This window comes from Neolamprologus brichardi, chromosome 7 (genome assembly GCF_056152115.1).
Source record: "Neolamprologus brichardi isolate AB-2024 chromosome 7, ASM5615211v1, whole genome shotgun sequence".
Taxonomy (NCBI): Eukaryota; Metazoa; Chordata; class Actinopteri; order Cichliformes; family Cichlidae; genus Neolamprologus; species Neolamprologus brichardi.
Genome location: NC_142110.1, coordinates 23,928,622 through 23,951,640, shown reverse-complemented (window position 1 = coordinate 23,951,640; position 23,019 = coordinate 23,928,622). Strand labels below are relative to the sequence as shown.

Below are 23,019 nucleotides of genomic sequence, written 5' to 3'. Positions count from 1 at the left end.
AGGCCGCTCCCGCCCTCTCCGTCTTCCTTCCTTCCCCCTGCAGTTCTTGTGTTTGTTTGCACACACTTGATCCGGAGCGGAAATTCCTCTTCGTTTTTGTGAATGACAAACTCATTAACGATTCATCAACACAGGCCGCTCTATCCGGCCCCCGTTTCTAAGGCGACCGCTGCTGCCGCGCTTCTGATTGGTCGCCCCACAAAACGTATCCAATGGAACGCCTCCTGTTTGTAGCCATTCAGCAGCCTGGCGCCGCAGAGAGCGCAGAGAGCCAGAACCTGCAGAGAAACGATCTACAGCACAGACAGGCTGCAACAGCAGGCAGAGACGGGTGCATACCCCGCATGCTTCACAGCAACAAATCCACCTTTCTGCTCTGGATCTCCATAAACATATTAGGTACACAGCCTGTATGCGCACAGAGAGAAAGAGAGGTAGAAGAGCAGCCGTGGAGTTATATAAGAAGAGAGGAAGCTTCAGCCTCGTCGCAGGGCCGGTATGACTCATTGATAAATAACTCAGGCTCTCTCCAACCAGATGCATGAATGAGGAACAGTGTGGGCAACCTACTCTCGGGAGATCTCTGAAGCGAACAGGAATTCCTTCGTCCCGCAACACACTGGATCGAAAAGAACGTTTGGAGTGAGTCTTGACAAGCGTGACGGTTTTTATTTCGACTCTTTATTTAGTTTTTTAAGCCGTTGTTCTCAGAGTTGTGTTGCCGAGGGCCCTCTGAGCAGCAGATCAGACTGAAAACAAAATTCCAGACAGATATTTGTGCCTGCTGCTGAAGCCGAGAAGCTCCCCGCTTTTCCTCGACACCCTTTTTTTCCTTTTTTAACTCCTGCTTATAAATGCTTGACAAGCTCAAGCCCGTCGTCCAGCTTGACTCGGTTATGGCGATCAGCAAGTCAGTGGGCTGGCTCCGAGAGCAGCTCGAGACGCGCAGGGACGGCCTGCTTGTGATGGACTGTCGGGCCCAGGAGCTCTACGAGTCGTCTCACGTCGAGACTGCCATCAACGTGGCCATACCCAGCCTCATGCTTCGCCGGCTTAAGAAAGGCAATCTGCCCGTGCGCTCTCTGCTCTCCAACGGAGAGGATCGAGACAGGTTTGTGCGGAGGTGCAAGACGGACGCCATCCTGCTGTACGACGAGTACAGCCGAGAGTGGAACGAGAACGTGGACGGGGGCTCCGTGTTGGGTTTACTGCTGAGGAAAATGAAGGACGAGGGCTATAAGGCATATTATCTGGAGGGTGAGTGGAGTTCATTCACATTTTCGGGCACGGCGGCTGCCGCTGTTCATTCACAGGCTAGATTTTCGCGCAGACGTAGATTTTTTGGCGTTTTGATTAAATAAATATATAGTCGTCACTCTAAGGTTAGGTTATACTTGACTCCTCGCACGTCAGTAATTACCGAAGAGGGTCTTAATTTACTCCGAAGAGACGCATAACCAGATTTTATGTCTATTTGCATCTTCTTTTTTTCTTTCTCAGAAAATATTCATTTGTCGTCTGCAGTGTGCAACTTATGCCTGCTGTGTGGCAGGCAGAAACGGTGTGTTCATTGCATGTTTTATATTTTCCAGGTGGCTTCAATAAATTCCAGGCCGAGTGTCCGGCTCTGTGCGAAACCAACCTGGATGGCTCGTCCCACAGCAGTTCCCCTACTGCCCAGGTGCTGGGCCTCGGTGGGCTGCGCATCAGCTCTGACTCCTCGGACATCGAGTCTGATATCGACCGGGATCCGAGCAGCGCCACAGACTCGGACGGCAGCCCGTTATCCAACCCGCATCCCTCCTTCCCTGTGGAGATCTTGCCGCACCTTTACCTGGGCTGTGCCAAGGACTCCACTAACCTTGATGTGCTGGAGGAGTACGGGATCAAGTATATCCTCAACGTGACTCCCAATCTCCCCAACCTCTTTGAGAACGCAGGAGAGTTTAAGTACAAGCAGATCCCAATCTCGGATCACTGGAGCCAGAATCTCTCTCAGTTCTTTCCCGAAGCCATCAGCTTTATTGGTAAGTAATCCCGCAGAACTGGAAACGCTCTGCAGATGAAATCTTGTTGGTTAGGTTGTGTACATGCTTATTCATTTTTTAGTACTGCTTATAACTATTTAAACTCCAAAATTAGCTTTTGAGTTTGTGAGACCATAAATAGTAATACTGCGTCAGTCTGCAAAATATAGAACATAGAGAAAAAAAACATCAAGTCCTCACAATTCTGAAGAAGGATTCAACTCAAAAGTTGGGTGTTGGATTAGTATTTTCTTGTTCCCTACTTTATGACACGCATGCAGAGTAAAGGGGCAAAAACAGATAGCTGGGGGCATAAACTTATTAAATGTGATATTTGTTATCACTGGCAGGAAGTTCTTAGGTTGTTATTGTGCAGTTGAGATTAGATGAGGTGTCCCTGGCTGTGGTCTTATCAGTCAATCAGACAGGGACACACAGAGCAGGCAGATTAAGGCATTGTGTAGAGGCAGAGGAATACAAGTCTGCCTCCAATGGTGCACAGGCAAAATGCACTTGGTTTGACTTCAGTGGAAGACATTCTGGCCCTATCTCTTGTCCCAGGGCTTGTGAAATTGCAGCACAAAGGGCAATGTTGAAACTGGAGAAAGGGGAGAGTGAGCGAGGGGAGGGCGGTAATTCAAGCGCAACAGGAAGGAAGTGGCATTGAAAGTAATCTAGGACATGGCATTGCCCCCCCTCCCCTCCTCCTCCTGCCACATTACAAAAGGAGCCATTTACGGCCTGATGACATCCTGTTCGCCTTGACAGGGTGCCCTCATGACTCCTACATTTACACGCCCAAATGGCACCATTGTCAGAGTAACCCTAGCAAGCGGAAGAATGGTTTAATAGACCGTAATAGTCAATTTCCGAGCCGGCTACTCTAGGCCAAAAGAAACCAAAGAATGTGAGCTCTGTTTATGTGCAATACTGTCATAGCCCCTGTTTATTTACTGACATGGCTGGGAGATAGGATAATAAGTTCCTGGACCTGCTTCAATTTCCAACAAAGCGTGACTTTAAAATCACACAGATTTGATTATTGATTAGTTGCCTAAAAGAAGCATAAACAATGAGAGCTCCTCTGCTTTGGGCTTTTCAGATGTCAGGAATGTTTTTTACTTATGATCAGTATCCATGCAGACTAAATCTTTGGTCTTTGGACTGTGAGAGTAACAAAACAACAAACTGGGATATCTACTCTTTCCTAGTTATCTGGAATGATGAAAAGCTCTAAAGATGTTGTTTATTTATGATACAAAATTTCCACCCCTTTCTTTTCTTCCACCAGATGAAGCTCGGGGACAGAAATGTGGCGTCCTGGTCCATTGCCTTGCAGGCATTAGCCGCTCTGTCACAGTGACGGTGGCCTATTTGATGCAGAAGCTCAACCTGTCCATGAATGATGCTTACGACATTGTCAAGATGAAAAAATCCAACATCTCACCCAATTTCAACTTCATGGGTCAGCTTTTGGACTTTGAGCGCACACTGGGTCTGAAGAGTCCATGTGATAACCGCATGGCACCACCAAGCCAGCAGCTCTACTTCACCACCCCGACCAACCACAACGTCTTCCAGCTGGACCCCCTGGAGTCCACGTGAGGTCTGCTGTCACCACTCCTCTTCTCACTGGGGGTTTTGTGGGCCTCCTATTGGAAAAGCTGCAAAATGTTTTCTCTTTTTTCCGTCGTCTGCTGTGCGACATTATTGATACAGCTGGTCTGAGGCGACAGCTGCTGAGTGTGGTTACTGAAGGGCCATAGCTGTCTGACCGAAGCACAGCTGCTGTTGACTAAATGAGGAGAGACAGTACAAGAGACAGGAAGCAAATCATTTAAAGTGTGCAGATACTTACTACAATCAGATTTTGCTGTAAGACTCTGGTCTTTTTTTCGTATTTTTTCAGTGTGTCTAAGGAAGCCTAAAGTGATTGATTGGACAACTGTATGTTATGCTTCAAAGTTCAAAGGCTGGTGTGCCAAAGAGACCTGATTGTTCAAAGTGGACAGATAAATGAAATCCTTTTGTATATTTGTTTTGGGGTCTATTACTAGTTCCCCCATGACATCAGGGTGCATTGTCTCCTTCATCTTCTGTGAAGACTTGCCTGCATGGGGCTCAACTACCCTGGCTTTAGAAGGCACACAATATAATGGACTTTATTTTACATTTGTGGAGTCTTTTCAAACATTTATACAGTGTGTATATATCTTAATATAAAAGACAATACGGTAAAAGCCTTGCTCTAGTAGTATATACCCCTTGGCACAAGTGGGTACTGAAGATTTGCTTTGTTTCATATTCTACTTTTATGTAAGCATACAAACTGCGTATTGATCAATATGTTTAAGTTGATTATGCCAAAAATCAAGTAGGCTTTCCAAGAGTTGTGTACATGTGTAATATATTCAATAAGCGCTTTGTGGCTGGCCTTTTCTTTTTGCACCTGTCCTTCCACAAATCAAAGTCACCTTGGCCATTTGCCTTACTTTTGAGCTTGGAAGATTTTTTTTCCTTTTTTTTTTCGCACATTAACCTTTAGAGAAATGTACTTTTTTTTTTTTTTTTACAAGTTACAGTATCCCAGATAGATTTGTTTTGTTTTCTTACAAAAAAACCCCAACCAAACCTAGAACGATTATCACTGAAGTTTATAAATTGGGCTCCATGCTTAAGAACTCAAGCAGTTCAAATGGCCAAAGGTGGAATTTACTGGATGTCTCTGAAGATTAATTTAAGAAATCATGATCTGTGGGTTAAACAATTCTGATGTGTGGAAAAAGCAGGGAGCTTTGTTTGCTTCGCTTCTTCAGGGAAAATTCTGTGAAATGCAGCTTTCACGTGTCAAGATGAGACAAAATTAAATCCAGAACTTCGGAGAGTTGCCCCCACACCCCCCGTAGAGGAAACCACTACGTTGCCCTCTACTCACTCCTTCCAAACTACTCTCTTACGAATGTAAAGGAAATATAAGTTATTAATAAATTGCTATTTTGTCTACACGTTCTGCTTCTTCTGCTTGTTTTTCCATTGACACATTCGTTGGTGTTTTGTCTCCACTTACAGTAACACAATTATGTAAGTGTCTCCTCACCTGCAGTACAGTTGAGTGTTAACCAGCTGGCCAAGTCACGACAAAAAAGAGTCGCAATGAATCACGAGGCTGTTCACAGAGTTCTTGTTTTCCATTAACTACAGCACTTGGAACATTTCCCACTTTACTTTCCAGTACAGAATTAGCATGTCCCGTTACATGATGCTTGTGTAAGATAGCACTGTGCACACTCTGTTCTGCTGTGACAATAAGAAACTACAATAAGTTACCCAGCAGGTGCAAAGTGATTCCAGTCCTGCTGTAACTAGCCCAGCTGGTTTTACCAGGTGCTAGTCTACCATGAGGTCTTTGGGTTCAAAACAAACATTCCCTTGGTTAACTTGTGAAGGCAGGTCCTCAGCACTCAACCATCAAGGGAAGCATAAAGTACAGAGATAAAGTACAATTTGATAATAAGAGCAGTGGCGGGTACTCCCTGAGAACTGGAGACTCAGGAGATAATTTTGACGGTGTAGCTTAGGTGTCGTGTTCTCAAGCGAGCAGCAACTTGTTTCACAGTTTGAAGAGACTATTCCCACATCAACACCAGCTGCTGTGTGTGTGTGGACTATGTGGAAATGAGCAAGCCAAGCAGTACCACAAGGTTTGATCGTGACAGAGCTAGGATTGTTAACAATAAAGGATATGGAAACAGTGACTTGTATGCAGCATTTTTGTCAACTAAGTTCTTGATGTGCATGTATGACACAGTGTAAAAGCCCACACACGAAAGAATCCAGTGTGTAAGTAGACACAATCCTTATCTAGATTAACTGCTAAGAGTTGGTCAAAAATAAAGATGTAAGCAATGCAAAATGCATTAGCAACCAGCTACAATTTTACATAACTACAATAAAACACAGCATGCAATATATAACCCATATCAAAAGTAGACAATGGAAAACATGAATTGTAAGTACTTTCTTTTACTATAGAATAAGCAAATAAGCATACATAAAACATAGATCTTAACAGAAGACAGCATACAATAGAGAAAGAGAATTATCTTAAAAAAGCAATTAACAGATTTTATTATCAATGATATGTGTTGTGTAAAGATGAACAAAATAAATTGCAAGGCATCTCTCTTTTTTATGGTTTATTTCCTTTTTTAAATTGGAAATTCAACCCAGCGCGTAGCTGTACAAAGTGTGTGAATCACTGGCTATGTAATAAAGAGTGAGACCTCCACATTCATGTCCTGACGCAAGTGATTTATAAAAAGACTCATATTTCAAGAGCTGCCAGCTCTCTCTGCTTTTCCCACTTTCCATTTCAGGGAATCTTTTTTTTTTGTTGGGTAGCCACTTATAATCATAACAATAATAATGAGATACCACTGATCCAACTATGGCAGCAAAGCCTGCACACTAATGAGAAACACTGGCTCAAAGTCACTATATTATGTTTTTCCTTTTTAGTTCTAAATTTGCCGTGTTGCCCATAAAAAGTGGGTGTCCAAGTGTAGGTGTACTGCATTTTGTTGCCTTGTACTTGTGACATGTGTAATGACAATAAAGTTGAATTCTATTCTATTCTAAGATAGGGACTATATGCATATAGAGATTTCTTTTTTCACAGAGAGTCATAGTGACTTCACGATAAATAGGCAAATCTCCCTGAGGTGTCATGCTTATTATTAGCAGGGTCACCATTCATCCATTTAGTTTCCTGACTCTGCTGGTGCATTGAATGCAAAAGTCACCCATTTGTCACATGATGAAAGCAGATCTACTTCAGACCATCCATACACATATGCTTACTAAATTGTAGTAGGAAGGTCATGGGAACGTTGAGTGAACATGCATACTCCACATTAAAAAGGAATTTATAAAAAATTAAGATTGTGTTTCATAGTTGTCTGTAACAATATCTGAATGTCGCTGGGGCTGGAGAAGTGTAGTAGGGTGGTAACAAAGAGAGGGAAGGTAGTCAGAACTGAGGGGATCAAACTACCGAAATGCAACATTGCAGACATTGAAGACAGGTACAAGTACCTGGGAATCCCACAGGTCAATGGGAACCACAAGAGGCTGCTTAAAGCTGTAGCCACTAAGGGAAGTCCTGAGGAGTCAGCTGAATGGGAAGGACAAGATCTGGGCTATCAACACCTACGCCCTGCTGGTGATCTGGTACCCTGCTGGGATAATAAGCTGGCAGAAGGAGGAGATAGAAGCCACTGACATAAAGACAAGAAAGCTCTTAACCATGCATGGATGGTTGGTACCACAGTCCAGGATGAAACAACGAACATCCACGAGTACATCAGGAAGATGTTCACAACCGACCGCATGTTTACTGAATACTTCAGGCAGCAGAAGCCCAAGAAATAGAGGAGGAACCATAATGTAAGGACAGGCCCCTGCATTGTATGTACCACCAGCAGATAAACAAAGCGGATGACATCCAGAAATCCTACCAGTGGCTGGACAAAGCTGGAATGAAAGACAGCACAGAGGCCCTAATCATGGCAGCACAGGAACAACTTTTGAGCACAAGATCAATAGAGGCTGGGGTCTATCACACCAGGCAAGACCCCAGGTGCAGGCTGTTTAAAGATGCCCCTGAGATAATCCAGCACATAACAGCAGGGTGCAAGATACTAGCAGGCAGGGCATACATGGAACGCCATAACCAAGTGGAAGGCCAGAAACATCTGTGCGGAGTATGGCTTGGAAGTCCCGAGGTTAAAATGATAGACACCCCAGGATGGTTGAGAATAACCAAGCTAAGATCATGTGGGACTTCCAGATACAGACGGACATACTGGTGATGGTTAATCAACTCAACATTAATGAAAACATTCTTGACAAATGCTTTCGCTTTCGTCTGTCTTGCGCCGGTCCAAGAATTTCACCTCTAGCGGCAGAATACTAATGCCCCCGGGCGTCCCTCTTAATCACAGCCCCAGTTCAGAGAGAAAACCCACAAAATAGAACCGGAGTACCATTCCATTATTCCTAGTTGCGGTATTCAGGCAACAGGGCCTGCTTTGAAAACTCTAATTTTTTCAAAGTAAACACTTCGGAACCCGCAGGACACTCAGCTAAGAGCATCGAAGGGGCGCCGAGAGGCAGGGACTGGGACAGACTGTAGCTCGCCTCGCCAGGAGTGGACAAGCAGAGGAAGACGGCCGTAGTGATAGACATAGTTCTCCAAAAGTTGATTCTGTTCATCTGGACGTAGCGTTTTCAGTGGGAGAAACCTACTGCGCATTTTGTCTCCATACTCAAACCTAGTTTTGGATACCTCGACATTAAGATAGCAAGATACTTTGCAATTGATCTTTGTTTCAGGCATGTTTGCTGTTGATCCCTTTGTAGATTGAAACATCACTTCAGTCTTTTGGTGCTTATTGTAAGTCCAAAAGCGCTTAGTGGTCACAGACAGGGGATCTGTCAGTCTTTGAAGGTCATCCACCACATGGGTGACAACAGCACAATCATCACAATAAAGAACATCACGAATAAGCGATTTCATCACTTTTGTCTTTGCTTTTAGTCACTCAGTATAAATATCCTCCATGTGTCCTGTATATGGTAAATGGTAAATGGCCTGCATTTGTATAGCGCTTTACTCAGTCCCTAAGGACCCCAAAGCGCTTTACACTACATTCAGTCATTCACCCATTCACACACTGGCAATGGCAAGCTACATTGTAGCCACAGCTGCCCTGGGGCGCACTGACAGAGGCGAGGCTGCCGGACACTGCCGCCACCGGGCCCTCTGACCACCACCAGTAGGCAGACATGGGGTTAGTATCTTGCCCAAGGATATTTAGCATGCCAGGAGGCAGCCTGGGATCAAACCACCGACCTTCTGATTAGTGGCTGACCTGCTCTGCCACCTGAGCTACAGCCACCCCCTACAGCCATATGATCTGGATGCCTCGATCTGTCTTTGAAGAATCACACTAAAAAGGAATCTGAAGAGTGTTGGAGCAAGAACACATCCTTTCTCTTGAAAACCCATAGTGAGAATGTAGATGTGAGAATGTAGATATTAATATTTGGTTCCTTACATTTCTCTTGGATCTGTCTTGCAGCAAATATCATGTCAACTTTTGTTTTGCCAGAACCTGCACTGATTTTCTGGTACTGTCTTATTAAGAAGATGGGTATTCAATCTGTTTAAGATGACCTTAGAGAGGATCTTGTCTGCAATACTCAAAAGGGAAACCCAATGATAGTTACCACAACTGGATTTGTCACCTTTAACTTTGTATAAGTGCATTATTCTGGCATCTTTCGATCTTTAGGTAAACAGTTGTCTTCTCAGCACATACAAAGGAACTCAGTAAACATCTGTACCAGTGGCTGACCACCTGCTTTAAAGGTTTATGATGGAATTGCTTCTGTCACCTCATCTTTCATGGGTGATTTGTCAAGTTTCCACATGTAGGGGTCTTACTGGGATCTCTTCAACAACACTGAGGTCAGTGTATTCTGACAATCTCTTATTTATTGCTTCATTGTCAGTGAAGAGCTCAGCCTTTTGGGTTCGGGGTGTGGGCTGCACTTCCCTGTTGTGGCCTATATACCTCAGGCTGGGGTAGAGGAGCTTGACATCGTTTGAGGAGGATGATTTCTTGCCTTGGGGCATTTTTTTTGTATTCACCTGGAGATTTACCTTGGATCTGAGGAGAAGATGGTCTGTTGAGCATTCAGACCTCTTTTGCTCTAGTGATATGAAAGTCAAAGAATCATGTTGTCTGCAGGTGAAGTCTAATTTTTGCCAGTGCTTTGATCTTGGGTGCGTCCCGGTGGTTTTGTAAGTGTCTCTCACTTGGAGGAATGTATTTGCAATTGAGAGATTGTGTTGGGAGCATAATGAAAGCAGAAGTTCGCCATTTGAGTTCTCATTATGGATACCATGCTGAGCAATATGATTTACAATATGATTGTATGATTTAAATACAACACCTGCCTTCCTTCCAGCTTTGCAACCTGACCAGTATTAGTATATCCTGATCAAACCTCTTTTAATGAACCCTTGTCTAAAAATCTTGTCCTGCTTTGGAGCTCTCTGTTATCAAGGCACTTCTTCTTTGTGGGGCATTGGCCTCTTTGCAATCTAGGAGAGTTTGCATAATCCAAGAAGCAACAAAAAAAAGAGGTTCGAAATATACAAGTAAACTTCCTGAATTCAACTATATTGGTATTATCAGCAAACATGTATTTGAAGTATTAAAACTTCATAGCAGTGTAACTCGAATAATTGGATAGTAATAATGGGAAAAAGACTAGATTCTTTTTATATTTTATCAAGTCACAATTAAATCATAAAACTAAAAAGGGTGAGGATCTCTGAGCAGCACCAGACTGATATTTAGCATTTTTTTTTTTACCTTATTTACACTCTTTCTAGTGAGTATTGTAACAATCTTGCAAAAGCTCATTTTAATGTATTTCCTCTGATAACCTTACCTCAAGGTTCCCATAAGTATCCAACCCATGATTCAATTATCCAGACAATTAACTATTTAGGGTGTGACTCAATTATCAGTCTACGTATCATTAGAGACATAGGAGCACACAAAAAGGCTTTAGGAGTGATGCCCTCAAAGGAGTATGTTTTTTCAAGAAAACTGTGGCAGACTGGGAAGACAAACCTGTGAAACTGTGGGTGAAGGTGGAAGTTCCTTCGATTGTCTGGATAACATCCATCAAACACAACCTATCCTGGGAAGCTTTTATTCTTAGAATTGGCTGCTGGCAGGACTATGATTGACAGATAGGCTCAATGGTATCTGTGGCATGCAGAGCTACAGAGGGGCCCTGATGGCTGCTCTTCCCGTGGCTTGGCCATTGGTGGCTTTAAAGCTAAGGATTAAAGGGCACAGGAAACTACTAGGGTTAATTTTAGACTGGCATGTAGATAGGTTTGGCTGACCCCCATCAGCACCTTCATCACCACTGCATGACCACTGTGACAGGAGAGACCATACAGGGATTTTTAAAAACACATATGGTGGGGTAGTGGTGAGGGCTGTCAGGCTGGTCAACATACAGACATTTAGTTGGATTACTGATAGGCCAGGAGTTAAATGTACAGGGCAGTGGAAGTAGGCAGAAGTCCATACTAGAATTAGTTGCATTTGTGTGGATGTGTTGATGAAGGTACTAGTTCAGGAAGTCTAAATTTTAGGCTCATCACACGACTGTTTAAAAATCCAGCCTCCACTTTCATATAAATCATTTAATGTGATCACTAGGTGCAGCCTCGCCATCCTCATGCCAGTTTTGGTACAAAGTTGCTCCAACAGCAGCCACGTCAGAGAGACTTGAACTCCCACAGATAAGAAAATACACAAAAAGAAAAATCTGTCATAAGACAACTCTGAGCTGCTAAACCTCTGATAGGTTCACATAGATTTGCCTTTTTAAGTTGAAGCAACATACAATAATCCATAAAGCATAGCAAAGGTATGTGTTTACACTTAAACAAAGAGAGACAAACATAAGAGGCATGCAAAGAAAATGCTTAAGCTCCAGCATCACGTGTTATATAGCTGATAACAATTTGTTATCAATGTCAATTCAACACTGACCTCTCTTGTCACCAGGAGGGGCTGTGGCAGAATTGTTTCTTTCCACCTGCACACATATTTTTTTATACTGCAGTGTAGAATAAAATTGAAGTTAGATCCAGATACCTTCATTGAAATAATCACACCTTAACTGTTGTTTTGGCTGGAGAATAAGAATATTCAGAATTTGCAACAGAAATCTGTCACTACTTCAGGTAACTTGCTGACAATGCCATCGTCCTTTTGATGTCCTTTAATTTGCCAGTAAGGGGAATTTTTATGCTTAAACAAAGCATGGACCAAAAACTAACTTTTTAAAGTTTTTAATCTGGACCTTCACAATTACCCAATTGTACTAGCACTGATAGCACCTCCAGCTTACTCAAAGTCTGTGTGTAGCTCAGCCTCAAACCCCATGTTTTGGTTGTTTTTGCCAAACACGTGTTTAAGTGAAAAATCCTAAAGTGTTGAAAATGCCATATTCAATTTATGATTCAACATGGACATAACATCCGGCTGTGTGCTGAGTATAGAACGCCACTGTCCCAGTTCCCACTGGCTTTTTGGCTGTGAAAATAAAGGCAAGAGGTTGTTGGGCTAAACTTGGCGCGCCTGTTAATCCTCTGCTAACGGTTCCTGTCCCCCTTACCCTCAAGCGACAGCGTGTTGACAGCAGCCTCCACCACTCTTCATATCTCCCTTCCATCATTCCACCCCCCACTCCCCCAACAGCCCCCCACCCACCTGTCTCATGTCACATTGCTTCCCTCTCATCCACTCCAGCAATTTCCTGTTGCCCTCACAGATCATGTTGCAAGCTCCAAAACTGCAAAGCCACACGCACACACACACACACACACACACACAGACCGGAGGCTCGTACTCAAAACGCATAGACATAAAAGGGCACAAACACGCTCACATGCAAACACACAGTCTCTTGTATGCCAGTCATGCTATCATTTCCAATGCCCCGCCAATCCTCACAGTCTCTTTGCTTACAACATCACACTTCCCAGCGCTCTCATTTTCTGTATGCTCACCCTTCCCCTCTTTCTGATGAGATTATTAATCCAGCTCAGGGAACAGGTTGTGACCAAAACCTTGTTGGAAGCAACAGATGGACCAGCTCCCAAAAAAACACAAACTCCTAAATACTTCCTGTCTCACAGATTTGCTCATGCACACTCTCTCACACATAGGCCTATCAACACTTCTCTGGTGAAGAGTTATGACGTTGTGAGTGTGTCATAAGAGTGAGTGTTTTTGTGTTTGAAAGTTTACTAAGAGTTTGGACTAGAGTGTGTGTGCTGTTCAATATATATATATATATATATATATATATATATATATATATATATATATATATACATTCCTCTTGAATGTGAGCAACATTCAAGAGGAGTGTGGTGGTGTGTTTGTGTCTCTGGCTCATGTATGTTTAGGGGAGAAGGTTCTGCAGATCTGCAAGTCCACAAGTGATAATTTCTTCCAACTGGGCAGTGGGCACTCTGCTAATTAAAAAGCAAATTAGAGCTTCTTTTCACAGCTGCTAGCAGTGTGTGTTTGAGTGTGTATGTGAAGCATCTTTTTCTTCATTATAAATTCATGGGTTTATCCAAAACTCTGTTATACCTGTCAAGAATTTTAATTATTGATGTGCAGAGTTGTAGAGGGATAAAGCTGATCAGCCATATCATGGTGATATGATGGAATATATATGATGCATGTATGATGGGAAAGAGTTGTTGAAGCTAGGTTAAGAAGGCAATGAGCGGCAGTGTGGCTTCATGTTTAAAAATAGCACTACAATTTCAATATTTACTTTGGGATATGAGCGAGTCAAGAGGGGCAGAGAAGAGTGTGAGCTTGGTGCTGGACATGTAAATGGACCTGAGACACTGGTGAGGTAGGTATAGGTAGGAATGACAAATGGACTGAAGGTGGGGTGAGGTTACATCAGAGGTTGTCTCTGAGCCCTTTGAAGGAAAATATACAAACATGGTAAACACGATAAAATAAAATAAAAACACATTGCAACACATCCCTTTTTCTTGTCTTGTACAAATACTGCTGTGCCAATAATGTTAATGTGTAAACGTCTAACACTACAGGTGCTATCATATTGGCCATGGCTGTCTCCACTCTCCCGCCTTCTTCAGTTTCCTGCTCACGTAGGCCACCTGATACTTCTGCCTGTCTAACCTGTTGCGTCTTGGCCAACTGATCATAAGTGTGAGGTCACACGCACGCAACCAAGCAAATATTGCTTTATTGTGACTCAGTCTGTTAACTGGAATGCAGAATAGCCTAAATTGCCAACAGATTCCCCTTGTCTGTTGCTAACATATGTATTACACAGTCCCTGCTTATTATCTGCTGCCTTCAGATTTGTGCTCCTAAATTGATTTACTGAGCCAGGATTGCTGAGGCCCTTTCCTTTTCCTTTTTACAAAGGTTCTAAGCTTTTTTGAAGCCATTAAAAGTATGCTGAATTTGCTATTACCATTCTATTTCTGAAGGCACAGTCAATTATCACTTGTTAATAACTCACTGCGTAAAAGACTTGACTGGGGCTTGACTGAACTCTAAAAATGTAGACATAATATTCCTCCAGTCTATATTAATATTTTCATCTCTTTATTCTTTTATTTCTTTTAAGATAGATTTAACTGGATGTTTACCACACAGTTCTAGTTGTTTTTTTCCCATGCAAACATGGTTTCCTTATTTCTTATTTCAACAAACACAACAAACACAAGACAAACACATTTTATAGTTTTATGTCCAGTACTTCAGGATTTTCTTCACTGTTCATTCATGAGGTCTAAAAAAAATCACCCCCCCCCCCCCCCCCCACCCCAAATGGATATATTATATGTAAAGCTACAGTTACAGTAGGGAAAAATGTAAATGGAGACTGTGGCGCAAACAAAATTACAGTGACTGCCAGACAATGATCTTGTTGCCTTTGAAATGTTTGCTGCAATGACAGAGAGCAGGTTGTTCACCAGCTGCTGTTAGTTGCCATCTTCAAAGTAACTTTTGTGCACCAAAGCTGTGATAAGACGCCAAGATTGCTCAGTCTGCTATTATCTGTAATTGAATGAGATCAAGCTGACAATTATATACTACTCACAGTACATTCAGAGTTGACCCCGAAACTTAAATATCTCCACAAACAGTAATGTAGCTGCTGCATGGACATTGATTTAACTGGAAAACATCATAGGTGCTTAACAGCGATGCTTTTAAATAGCAATTAATTGACAATTAGTTGACAAGGAATTGAGCGAAGTCACTTGTTGCAAATGGTGTCTGCATTTGAAAGTGTTTGTCTGAATTTATTAATTTGTATTATGAATAATTTGCCAACCTTAAGGACTTTGGTCCCGTCGAGTTGGACTGTGACTGTTTGGAGACTGGTTGCGTCTGACCTGCCTTGCACTTGAAAGTAGTTGCCCAGAGGTTGAGGGTGTTGTATAGTCAAGGTTGCGATTCTTGCTGTTACTCCAGTGCGACTGAGCCATAAGCAACACCATCAATAATTGCTCAAAAAATAATTTACAATCAACTCTAAAAAGGACTTTCAAATTCTGGATTCTGCCTATTTCTTACCAGGTTAATTTAAAGGGTTTAAGGACCATGTGTATGGTTAAAGTTAGAATCAGGCTAAGGCTAAGACTGGAGACGGAGGAAAGCAATTAAGTCACTGAAGCTTCTTATAAATACAGAGCAAAGATACATGTGTGAGTTTCATTAAAATACTTCCCTCATTTAGAATCAGTACTTGTGTAACTGTGACCTTTGATCCCGCCCACGCACCGTGGAATTCTGGGAAAGAATGTCTGGAGTAGGGGGTAGAGTCAGAAAAAAAGAGACTTCTTTTCAGACAAAGTATTTTGCTCTCTCTCTATCTTTCTGTATGTTTGTGTGTGTGTGAGAGAGAGAGAGGGAGAGAGAGTGTGTGGTCTTGTGTGTACAGGATAATACAGTGTTCTGTGTCGCAGCCATTTAGCCCACGCAATTTTCCTCAGTAAGGCAGCTCTTTCCTCTTTTTTGTTCACAATCCTATTGAGACTGTTTCTCTAGAGCACAGAAAAATATGTAAAATCAAACAAGATATAGATTCATGTGTTACTGATAGACATGTGTCATCCTCTATCTACAAAATCTGTTCAACAGCACATTAAGAAAAAACAAACAAACACAACTGTATTCTTGTATCCCCTTGATTTGCTGCATGTACATTGGTGTTTTTGCTCGTGGAGAGGGTTTTTTTCTTGCACCTTTGGGTCAGGGACAGTTCAGAGTACCCGGGCTTTTTGGAGTCACTAAGTGGGGTGCTCGAGGATGCCCCATCTGGTGACTCAAGCAATGATAGTAAGACCTGGAGGCATGGGGCATGATTGGGGAGAACGACCTGCCTGATCTGAACCTGAGTGCTATTCTGTTATTTGACTTCTGTGCAAATAACAGTTTGTTCAAAACATCCACCATATTAGAATATAAGGTGCTATTGGGCTTGGTTGGGGCTTTGGAAGTAGTTGAAGGGTCTCGGCAGGCAAGCGAAACGCAGCTTGGGAAATAGCTGAATAGCTGAAGAAAAAACTCGGATCTGTGAAGAGTTCGGAAACTCTACTCCCACAGTCTACAGTGGGGTGGGGTGCTGCTGACTTCATCTGAGGACATGGTTTTTAATTGTTTTTAAACATGTTTTTTTATTTACTCACTTTTTGTAGAATCATAAAGCATAAGACTTATAACTGGAAAACAGGAAGATGGTGTATTAAGGAAGGAAACCACCAGCAGCATAAACCTTATTCTTCTTGTCTGCAGTGCAGACAATCAGTCTATAACCGTGTCAGTTAGTAACTAGCACAATCCTCTGGCCTGCACATGGAAAACATTGGTTGCAAAAGGATATAAAAAAAAATACAGAGTGGTTTAGAAAAAAGGCTCCTGAGTTAACCATTTTAACCCAGGTGCAGCAGTTGCTGGCAAAAACTGACCAGCTATTGTCTCTGTATAATTTCGATATATTTGCACAAACTTCATAGCATTCACCTTCCTGTCCCTGCAGTGCCTTCATCACCTGCAGTGCCTTCATCACCTGCAGTGCCTTCATCAACCATCTCCCACTGTGATCCATGTGCACATCAGATGGATTTGCAGGGTGCTGATATAGCTGTCTGCTGCACGTGCCACTGTCAGCTGTCCTAGATACAGGCAAAGCAATGGAGGAAACAGGCGATTTTCACGGTTTACACCCTAATAGGCTTTTACCGTTGTAAGCATCTGGGCAGAACCAGCCTGGGTGGCTAGAGTGGACATTTGATTGTTGGTTCCAGTTCTGGTAATCCACAAGCTTTTATTTTCTTTTTTTCTTTTTCCTTTTAAATTTAGCATCACATGAAAACCAAGACCCCAAAAATCTGTCAAATATGCAAGTTAGGATCTTACTGTTCTGGTTTTCACAGCCTAAAAGCCACAGAGACTGAGGCATGATACAGCCAAAGCATCATCAAGAAATAACTCTCACCAAAAGAACACTGATCAACTTCACAGGTGCTAGCTTAGCTCAGTAGATGAGCAGCCAACCGCATGCCACATGGCCAGAGAGCTGTAGCCTGGGTTCTGAGCCTGACCCAGGGCCTTTTGCTCTTTTGCTCTGCACTTTCCTGTCCATCTCTCCACTGTCACTATCCACAACCCCCCCCCCCCCCCCCCCCCGCCCCGCCCCGCCCTAACATACCTTAGTATGTTTTTATTTTAATGTATGTTTTAACCCAGGCCACACTTTTACAAACAAACACTGATAACCTTACACTGCACACTGAATGTGTTCAGATTTCAGTGTGTTGTCAAAAATCATGCTGAATGAATTCAAACTGAGGTTAGAAAAAAAATACCAATGCACCTCACACCTTTTTACTTGAAATTCTTTGTGAGTTCCAGAGACTTATGAAATGTTTTCTTCAAAAACTATCTTTGGGGCTCCTTCATAAACCTTGAATAACTGTGTCCTTCCGCCTATGCAGCCACTGCCTGAACAATGATCTTTCTATTATTGCTCTACAGGAGAAAGAGACTGAGATATAAAGAGAAAGAATCAGGCAGCGAAAGAGAAGAAAAGTCACAGAAAAGAGAAGCTGTGGTTGACAAAAGGCGATCTCTAACGGCTGTGAATCATGCACGCTGTCTCCATCGAGCCCACGCAGCCAAGTCGAGAGGAGTATAAATAGTCATTATCATTTAAAAGCCGTTTTGAAAATTACAAAATGAAAGAAACAAGGCGAGCAAACATCACATCCTGCCCACACATGCAGACCTGCCATGAGTCCCACTTAACTGCTGCTGATTTCTTTTTTCACTGAGATGTCTGTTGGCCTCCATTTACACTTTCTGCATAGTGTCAGTTGTGTCCAACACCTGTCTGGTGCCAGTCTGACAGTAATGCAGGAATATATCAACAAACGATCAACATGTTGCTTTTCTTCCCTACTGTCAGGCAGAATATTCTTTTTAAAGCAATTTTTTAAATCTAGATTTTGGCCCAAATAAAAGATTACATAAAGAATAACAAAGCCAGAATTTTCTTCCTTTTCACACAGTTCAATCAATATACTTCATGTTCAACAATATGGAATGTCTTTCATCCCGTATGAAATTGTCGACAAGCAAGAATGTCTGTAAATAATTTGCTTACTTTAAGTTTGCATACTGTGACATGTGGTCATCATGCACCACTCTTTTTCTTTGCAGCCTTTCTGATGCTTGAATCCGTAAGAATGGTTTCCTTTAACTATGTGTGTATGTGTTCTTACAGTGTGTTGATTTTTGTATCTTTTGCACTGTTATTCCCACTTTGCTGGCCCTATATTAGCACAACTATAATAATATCCTAGTGAAGTGCTACCTCCTGTTTCTCTGCAGTTTGACTGTGCTGTTTCCCGTCATCAGTGTCCACCCACGGCTGGCTGTAGGCACATCGAAGAATAGGAAGTGGAAATTGGTGATTAAGGCAGATCCAGACCTGGCTGCCCAGTGTATCCAGCCCAGGTATGAGTAACACTGCTGACACAATTGTGCCACTTCAGCGACAGAGCAGGAGACAAAGAGCTAATAAGGGACACAGTGGGAGGAATTATCAATTCACCACTTCAACGTCCTAGCACGCTTCACCAAGTATTGAGTAACGACCTGAATCCTTTACAGAACTGTTGACATCTACCAAAATAGACGCAATATTTACTTCATACATGAGTCCACTGTACCTGTGCTCATTTCACATGCTGTGGATATTCCTGGCTCATTACAGCTTGGTTGTTATTCTGGTTGTTATTTCAGGAACAAAAAGTAATTTGATGAAAAGTCAAAATCTTAAAAAATACTATACCACAGAGCAACTATAATAATCACTACTCATGGCTGTTGACCGCACCAAATTATACATCTAATTTTAAGGAAGTATGAATCAGAATCAAGTAGGTTTTCTATTTTATTTGAGACTCCATAACAAAAAAACAAACAAACAAACAAAAAAACCAAAACAGGACAAACAAAATAGCACAAATACAAAGAAAAAGTAATTCCTGGGCCAATTTCCAGGCTACCTTGGAATACGAGTGAGAAGCACATCGGGTCCTTAAGTGATGATGTATGAACCCTGCTTCCAGGTCCAAAATACTCAGAGCTGTTGTGTTTTTAACAAGTTCTAATGCTTTGTATCTTGTTCTATTTAATCTGAACAAGACCCTAAAAAAAGGCAGTGATCACCTTCGGCCTCTCTTGTTTTTTATTACCACTATTCATTTAGCTTATCATAGTAATACCGATATACATCTGAACAACATTTCTTTGCCCAAAGAAGCTCTTTTGTGCAAGGATGTCAACTGTAAGAATGCTGTGCATAAACATTTACTCTGCTCCATGTATGATGATATAGTGACTGCTCTGTATGAAAGTGGCACACTGCTTGATAAAAAATATAAGCATAAGAAACCTAACATCAGACCTGGCTGGAAAGAACATGTATCCATGTATCATGATGAAGCTCGCATAGCTTATAAATGTTGGGCCATGGCTGGAAGACCTAAACAAGGCCCAGAATTTGAACAGAAAAAATGTGCGAATGCCAGATATAAGCACGCTGTTCGCTTTATAACTAAACATGAGCAAATGCTGAGAGCAGATTCTTTGGCCAGGAAAATGCTGTGTAATAATATGGCAGATTTTTGGAAAGAGGTGAAAGCTCTTAATAACTGTAAACCATCTCTACCATCAACTGTTGAAGGTGTTTCTGGGGCAGATAACATTGCAGCGTTATGGAGACAGCATTACAGTGCGTTGTTTAACTGTATAAAAAGTGATCCATATGAGGACAATCTTGACATGAGTAATGACACAATAAGTGTAGGGACACATGAAGTATATGAAGCCATTCATAGGTTGTCTGATAATAAAGCTTCTGGTTTGGATCACATCACTGCAGAACATTTAAAACATGCTAGTTTAAGGCTAGCTCCTCTTTTAGCACTCTGTTTCACTGGGTTTATGATTCATGGCATATTACCAGACTCAATGCTGTGTATTTTACTGGTACCAGTTATGAAGGACAAAGCTGCAAAAGTGAGCTGTTTGGATAATTACAGGCCAATTGCACTAGCCAGTATTTTATCTAAGGTGTTAGAAAGAATCTTGTTTGACAGAGTTAGTGTGTTCATCTCTTCTCTGGATAATCAGTTTGGCTTCAAACCAAAGCACGGCACTGACATGTGCATATATGCACTCAAGGAAATAGTCAGTTTGTATAGGGCTAAAAATTCATCTGTCCTCATGTGTTTCATTGATGCCTCTAAGGCTTTTGATCGAGTGAACCACAGAAAACTTTTTGATAAATTGAAGACACGGGGGGTTCCTCAATACATCGTGAGGATTCTCTCTTACTGGTACGCTCATCAGAACATGCAGGTTAAATGGGGAAGCAGTATTTCTGCCCCCTTTGGTGTCAGCAATGGTGTCAGACAGGGTGGGATTTTGTCTCCAATTTTATTTAATTTATATGTTGATGATTTGTCCATACAGCTGAGAGCCTGTAACACTGGGTGTATATTAGGTAAAACATTGATAAATCATCTTATGTATGCAGATGACCTGGTTGTTTTTAGTCCAAGCAGTGCTGGATTACAGGATCTTCTTAATGTCTGTACTGAATATGGTGTGCAATATGACATTGAGTACAATGCTGCTAAAAGTGCTGTTTTGATATGTAGAACCAAGCAGGATAAACAGCTAAATTTCCCTTTGTTTAAACTGGCACAAAAAACTCTTGAAGTTCATAAAAAGGTGAAATACCTTGGTCACTTTATTACTGAGCAAATGATGATGATGACATGTACAGACAGCGATGCAAGCTCTATGTGCAGGCAAATACGATTGCACGCAAATTCAGCTTTTGTTCACTTCCAGTTAAAGTGGCTTTGTTTAAAAAGCGTATTGCACACCGCTATATACTGCCCCCTTTTGGTCATCCTACAAACAATGTAGCATGCTGAAGCTGCATGTTGCATATAATGATGCAATGAGAATCCTTTGCAGGATACCTAGAAGTGGTAGTGCCAGCCAGATGTTTGTAGCTGTGGGTGTTTGGACTTTTAAAGCACTTTTAAGAAAGTTAATGTTCAATTTTAGAGAACGACTGGATGGTTCGAGAAACAGTATAATTTTAGCACTTACAGATCCGACAGTGAGTGGTTCCCGTTACTCATCCAGTCTGAGAAAGCACTGGTTAAAGTGTTTGTGTATTTATTGATTTATTTTAAGTAATTGTGTTTTATGTATATTATGGTTTTATATTTTTACAAATGCTTTATATACTTATTTATATACTTATATATATTTAATGGTCTATACCTTGTGTTGGGGGGGGGGGGGGGGTGGTTGTGTTTCTGTCTTGTTTTTATGGACATGAAGTCTGCCAATAAAGATTGAATTTAAAAGCTGTTTTTAAAACCTTACAGTGTAACTACAGCATCCTGCCATGTGATTGCATTTGTTCATAACCATCGGGAACCCTCGCGTTAACTTTTATCGAGTGGAAAAAAGTTAGCGTTCATCCTCCTGCTTCAATGTGTTCATATTACGCTCACCATAGCTGCACCATAGCTCCACATCATTATATACCAGCTAGCCCATGTTCAATAACCCTACAAACGTCACTACTGTTTAGTTTTCTGTCTTCATTTATGTCGGAAATGATAGCAGAGCTGTACGTTTTAATTATTTTCAGAAATCCTTCAGTCAGAACATGCTATATTATGTTTTGGTGGAAACTAGTGAGCTAACTCCCTGCTATCTTCTAACTCTGTTAAATTTCATAAATCCTGTTTTCATGCCTGGATTTTAAACTTAATTGTTACACCTGGTAGAGCAGGCACACTGTTCATTTTATTAAAGATGAAATAATTTAGACAGTTTGTAACTCTCATTGCTGTAGTGTTCGTTTGATGGGATCTGAAGCAGAGTTTGGACCCGGAAATTTGGCTAATAACCCCAGACTTAAAGACTGGATAAATGAAGCCATACCAGCTTGGACGTTGCCCTTTGCCCAATTTAAGGTCCGTGTCAGGTGGTGTTGAGGAACACCTGCCTCATGAGAGGTGGGCTACTAGAACAAAAAAGCATAAGTGAAAGGGAACCACATCTTTGAGGAAAGTATGGGGAGTAAGATGTAGTGTATAATTACAAATATCAAAGTTGTAAATGAAATTCGGTTACATTCAAGCTCATGCAACACAAGTTTACAATCATAGTTAAGTTTGTACTTCCATGATTTTCACAAGAGATACTGGAATTTAGATTTTTTTCTTCTTCTTTTTATTTGTATTTTAACAGACTGATTCTTTCAATTAAACTATTATTTTTTCAAGAAGGTATGACTTTTATGTTAGATTGAAAAGAGCAATATTTTGACCGACAATCTCCCTTACATACATCTCCTTTACATATACGTTTTACAACTCATTTATTTACTCCGTATAGGATGATTACTTAAGTAAAATGGACTTAGGCAAGTAGGGGGAAATTGTTAACTTTTTACTGTTTTATTATAGCAAACATTCTTAATCATGTTTTTGCAGCTTGACTCTGACTTCCCATCCAACATGGTAAGGAGATCTGTACCAAGACTTTTCTTTTTGACAGATTCTCGTCTGTATCTCTGTAGCTGAGTATCCTCCTCATCCAGTGAAAAACAGGTAAATAAAAGGCACCTTGTTTCGTCTCTTTGGTGCCTATTCCCCATTAAATGTTGTGGATCTCTGCTGGTATAAATAAGTCACACATCATATTTGGCCATTAGCTAA

General features: G+C 41.6%; 1 protein-coding gene across 1 annotated transcript; it reads left to right on the top strand.

The window, feature by feature from the left end:
* Positions 1–233: 233 nt before the first annotated feature.
* On the top strand, positions 234–5,035 carry dusp6 (dual specificity phosphatase 6). Its single transcript, XM_006782325.3, has 3 exons — positions 234–1,257; positions 1,593–2,027; positions 3,319–5,035. The coding sequence occupies exons 1-3, from the start codon at positions 855–857 to the stop codon at positions 3,630–3,632; spliced, it is 1,152 nt and encodes a 383-aa protein (XP_006782388.1). The 5' UTR covers positions 234–854; the 3' UTR covers positions 3,633–5,035.
* The last annotated feature ends 17,984 nt before the right edge of the window (positions 5,036–23,019 follow it).

Excerpts from the sequence above, each read along its gene's own strand:
- dusp6 (XM_006782325.3), top strand. The coding sequence starts at position 855 with ATGCTTGACAAGCTCAAGCCCGTCGTCCAGCTTGACTCGGTTATGGCG. Across the intron at positions 1,258-1,592 it reads TAAGGCATATTATCTGGAGG|GTGGCTTCAATAAATTCCAG; the intron begins GTGAGTGGAGTT and ends TATATTTTCCAG. Across the intron at positions 2,028-3,318 it reads CGAAGCCATCAGCTTTATTG|ATGAAGCTCGGGGACAGAAA; the intron begins GTAAGTAATCCC and ends TTCTTCCACCAG.